This window comes from Bombina bombina, chromosome 1 (genome assembly GCF_027579735.1).
Source record: "Bombina bombina isolate aBomBom1 chromosome 1, aBomBom1.pri, whole genome shotgun sequence".
In the NCBI taxonomy this organism is placed as follows: Eukaryota; Metazoa; Chordata; class Amphibia; order Anura; family Bombinatoridae; genus Bombina; species Bombina bombina.
Window position 1 is genome coordinate 69,625,270 of NC_069499.1, and position 5,649 is coordinate 69,630,918.

General features: G+C 39.5%; 1 protein-coding gene across 1 annotated transcript; it reads right to left on the minus strand.

The window, feature by feature from the left end:
* Window positions 1-4,085: 4,085 nt before the first annotated feature.
* Window positions 4,086-5,435, minus strand: DIO3 (iodothyronine deiodinase 3). Its single transcript, XM_053689295.1, has one exon. It carries the CDS (start codon window positions 5,398-5,400, stop codon window positions 4,585-4,587), a length of 816 nt encoding a protein of 271 aa, XP_053545270.1. The 5' UTR covers window positions 5,401-5,435; the 3' UTR covers window positions 4,086-4,584.
* Between the last annotated feature and the right edge of the window lie 214 nt (window positions 5,436-5,649).

The window sequence follows — 5,649 nt, forward strand, 5'->3', positions numbered from 1 at the left end:
TGAAATTCTATTTACAGATGACTAAGGATTTTCGCCAGTCTTTTGCTTTGTTTGTCGTTTTCTCTGGGAAACGCAAGGGTCAGAAAGCTATGGCGAATTCTCTTTCTCTCTGGCTGAGGAGTATAATTCTTTTGGCCTGTGAAACTGCTGGACAGCAGTCTCCTGAGACAATCACGGCTCATTCCACGAGGGCTGTTTCTTCTTCCTGGGCCTTCAAAAATGAAGCTTCTGTGGAACAGATTTGCAAGACTGCTACTTGGTCATCTTTGCACACTTTTTCAAAAGTCTATAAATTTTATACTTTTGCCTTGGTTGAGGCTTTCTTTAGGGAGAAGGGTTCTTCAAGCAGTGGTGCCTTCCATTTAGGTTCCCTGTCTTGTCCCTCCCTTATCATCTGTGTCCTCTAGTTTGGGTATTTGTTCCCAACAGTAATTACTAATGATCCGTGGACTCACCATGTCATTAGAAAGAAAAATAAATGTATGTTTACCTGATAAATGTATTTATTTTTTGACACAGTGAGTCCATGGCCCGCCCTGTTTTATGCAGACAGTTTCTTTGTTATATAAACCTCAGGCACCTCTCACCTTGTGTTATTTCCTTTCTCTCCTTTCCCTTGGTCGTATGACTGGGGGTTGTGGGTAGGGAAGTGATACTTAACAGCTTTGCTGTGGTGCTCTTTGCCTCCTCCTGCTGGCCAGGAGTGATATTCCCAACAGTAATTACTAATGATCCGTGGACTCACCATGTCAAGAAAGAAATACATGTATCAGGTAAGCATAAATTTTGTTTTTTTTACTCTTAATACCTAAAATAAGTTAATTTTTAATGTGTTATGTTTTTTTCTATCCTTGTATATATATTTCTTACAAGTGAGTGCTCTAGATGGTGCTTCTTTCCTATTTACCATAAAAAAATCTAATACCTGAGACCTCATATGCTTGAGCCTTTATAACTTTTTTTAAAAATATTTTTTATTAGATGCTGTTATTATGAGTGTAATTGTACTTTGTAATGTATTTTTTATGTGTTTTGTGAGAATTTTGTGTTTCGCAAAACATTTAACCAGAGCTCTGAGGTTGCGCGTTTACTTTCAACTTGTAATATGAGCGAAAAACAAGCTAAAAATAGCCACAATAAAACCCTTTTCGCTTGCGCGCAACTGTTAGCTCACCACTCGCAATCTAGACCTGTGTGTCTATGGATGTGTGTGTATCCATCCATCAATCAATCTATCTGCTTGCAGATATTAATTCAATTTAGCATAATAATAGGATATATATATGTGTGTGTGTGTGTGTGTTAATGTACACATTTAAGTGAATACAATTATAAGTAGCTACTTTTCACTAAGTCCTGTATCCCCTCATATATGGGTCCTGGATACATCTCTGTTGACCACACTTTTGACTAGCACATGCACATCCATGGGCATCTGTAGGAATTGTTCCAGGTGTGGGTGCTGAGGGGGGGGGGGTGAAAATGCTCCAAATATAATTGGCAACCAACATATCAACAGAAGACTTGATTGATGTTCAACTTCTTATAGTGTTAAAAATGTAAGCGTGAGAGGTTGAAAAATTCCTAGGGGGCAAATGCTCTTACTCCCTCTTCTCACATCCACTAGACCCCCCCTCCATAATGACTGGCTCCCTGTGAGCCCACAAGCACGCCTCTCACTATAGCAATGATTTTCCCACTGTGTGTGTGTACTCTTCCATCTATCTATATTCTATCTATCATCTATTTATTTATCTGCAGTGCTTTGCGCATTGCAGATATTAATTACTTCAATTTAACAAAATAATAGATTTGTTTTATATGTTTGTGTGTATTAATGTGTGTTTGTCTGTTAATGTACGCATTTAAGTGAATAAAGTTAATAGTGGATACTGTTTCCCCTTATATATACGTCCTGGAGACGTCTCTGTGGACCACCCAAACTCAGACAGGGAAATCTTTCATATAGGCTATTGAGGATCTTAAAAACCATTGTGTTGGAGCCTTACATATAAAATAACCTATTGGACTCTAAATCAAATTCATTATATCTATTGTATACATAAACATGGTGCGTTGGTATTATTTTATTTATCCAAAAAAATGTGGGGTTATCTTTTGTGTCATTTTCTTCATTTGAATCAAATACAAGTTATAAAAAAGTTATTCTACGTTTAGCTCTGACAAATCTGCATCCACGATTTATTATAAGAAGCTCTAATTTGGGTAGATCGGTATTGTACTTTCAGTCCAAAAATAATCAGTGTCCATTGGAATATAGGTCTAGTATTTTTAGAAAATATTCACTCTTCCAGTTTTTACAGCTTTACAGGTATTTGTAAATGCACTTTACGTTAGGACAGCTACCTGGCAGGCATGAAACACCTGAGACCTACACTGGAATGCAGTTCCTTATCTGCATTTTATAAGAATTGTATGTGTTTTTTTTTTCTCTTCTCAAAATGAAATGAGATATGACAACTGCTATTTCTTATGTGTTTGCAAACATGCACTGTAAGCACAGAGATAAAATGATTTGTTTAAAGACACAGATGTTTGCAGTAACCACGGTGACATATTTCCATGCAGATCATCACCTGTCCCTCTCTGTGCTTTCAAAAGAGGTTTCATGGTCAGTTTAAAGGTGCCTAATCTGGCAGGCAGTTGCCTGCATGGTCCTAATAGTGCAAATGAAGATGCCTCTCAGCAGTTCCAACATTTAACTGTCTACATTTAATTAACAGGAGATCAAATGGTGCCAATTAACTGTAGCGCACAATGCTGACCAAGAATCAAATACATAAAATAGGTGAAATACAGCAATAAAGAATGACTGCAGGTGTAGTATAGTAAGGGATCCCCAAACCCCATTGATTGATATTAGAGCTTAGTGTGAAACCCATATTGCCATAGAATACCTTTAAACAGTATAGATTTTGTTCCCATATGGAAAACGTTTGTTCTTTAAAATATATTCGAGGACAGGCTAAATGAAGTATGTATAAAATAATGAATGTTAAGTGTGAGAATATCCCAAGGGTCTAGATAAAGAGATAGCAGCAGAACTAATTGAACTCGTAATCAGGAATGTCATTTGAGAGACTATTACTTGCTATGAATTCACAGTTTTCTCTGATATATGTTCGGAGATAACCTTAAAGGGCCAGGAGTCTTAGGATTCAGATAGAGCATACATTTTTGAACACGTTTACTTATATTATCAAATTTAGCTTCATTCTCGTGGTATCCTTTATTGGTGGAGCATCAATGCACTACTGGGAGCTAGGTGGACACATTGGTAAGCCAATGACAAGAGGCATTTATGTGCAGCCACTAATAAGCTCCCCACTCCTGAGTCTACCCAGGTATGTTTTTTCAACAAAGGATAGCAAGAAAATGAAGCACATTTCATAATAGAAGAAATTGGAAAGTTGGTTAAAAGTCCATGCTTCATCTGAATCAAGAAAGAACTATTTTGGGTTTCATTCCCTTTTAACATAAAATGACCGATAATGCATCTTATATATTTGTGTTACATATATTCATTGTATAGTGAATATAGTTACATACAGTAAGCACAGTATTGCCTGGATTGCCCTAGAATATGAGGATATCACTACTGGACTAATAGTTTAATTTGCAGTTGCACCACATTCTATTATAGGCACTTATAGGAGTGGCAATATATATGGTTTGGCCAAACCAGAACAGATGGAGGACATTAGCTCATGCTTTGGTTGAATTAGATATTTACTTTCACAAGTTTCTTCCATAATTTCTAGTAAGATTTAGGGAGGTAAAAAAAAACCCCCCATATATATATTTTATTATGCAGTAGCTACAATTTCCCCACCACTAATACTGCTCACATTGCAAAATATTCCCCAGATTCACATTTTTTATTCTTCAAAAGTAGCAATCAAACGTATTTCCCAACCGGTATTTGGCTGGCTATACAGACCCCCCATATAGAGGTTGGCACTTGATATTCGGATTCTAAAGAAGAGCGCCCTCTGCTGGACACAATGTAAATGAATGAACCCCTCATCAGTGAACAAGTTTTAGCAAGTACCAGAACGCACTCATTATTATTATAGCATCTTTTTAATCGTAAAAAAAAACCTCTTATAGAAAAGTCTGCTTACAAAAAAAAAAAAAAATCACATAAATAAACAACTGCACTGTATCATCTAATACTGGATACCACAGGTATTTTGGAACATCGGACACGATTCTCTGGTATAAAAACCATTTCAGAATCGATCGTCACTTAAAAATACCAGCAGGATCATCAGTAATGTTGCAGTGGCATATACACTGGTACTACCCCTCCCCATGTAACAAGAATAATCACTTTTACAAAGGCAGCGAGTATTCACAAAAATATATATATATCAGACAACATTGTAGCTTATTTCTGTAAGATAGAAATCAACATGATTCGCATCAGGTCAGGTGGACACTTATCTGATTATAATAATCAAATTCACAGACTTGTCAGTCCTGGGCATAATAATACTGCTGGGCTGCAATAGTTTACAGTACTGGAATACTTTTTTGTGTTTATTAGGAACAAAAAAAAAATTACATTTGAATGGTCACAGTGTCTGTGCCCATGCGGTTATGTTCATATTGATGTAACCAGCTCCTCAGTTCAGAGATCTTGTATCCCTCAGGACCCCTGCCCCCCTGGTACACCACCTTCCCCTCTAGGATGATGTAAAGTCTCTCAAAGTAAGCTCCATATGCAGCATTGGAAGAGTTATTCATAGTGTCCACAACCACTCTGCACCCTGGCACACCTTGGAGCATGAGCCTAGCGGCTGTCAGTCTGTCCTGGAGGCACTGATGCTTTGGGATCTGATAGGAGGCATCTGTGCTCACCCAGCCATCAGACGGGTGAGCTTCCTCTATATACACCAGCAGGAAATCTGCAATGTCAATGTGCTGGGCAGCCAGGCGCTGGTAAGCCTGAAGGCGAGCCATGAAGGGGGGTCAGGTGCAGCTCCCAAAATTAAGGATCAGTGGTCGCTTCCCTTGGGAGAAATCCAGGATCCTGCAGAGTTTCTGCCCTTCTAGCAGAACAACGTCGGTGTTGGGGGCTGTGCTGCCCAGGTGGGCTGACTTAAAGTAGTCGAGTTTCTGCCCATGCCAGACAGCTTTAAGGGACTCCAGGGTGAACATACGGTTGGAGTCAGAGACGCAGACAGGAGGGTCATCGTGCTGGATCCTCTCCTCTTCCTCCTCCTCCTCTTTGCTGATGAGGATCCTCCTTCTGATGCACTGGAAGTCCAGCAGCCAGAGCATCAGGGCTGTGAGCAGGAAGCGGGGCAGGAGCAGGCAGCAGGCAGCCACCTGTTTGAGAAGTTTGCTGGAGTGGGCTCCTGCTGAGTGCAGCATGGTCACTTCCCCAGGCTCATGTGAAGCACCAGCTTCTCCCCATTCCCATTTTATAGCCACAGATTTAAATGAAAACCCTGACTCCACCTCCGGACAGAACCGCCTCTTTGTACTTGAGCCTGGGGATTACCTACTGCTTCACTTGAATGACCTAAAATAAAAAGACGGGAAGCAATAAAAAAGGAGGAACCCACCGTGGATCAGTCACATCAGGACACGAGATCCCACTAAGCAAAAAAACCTGCAACC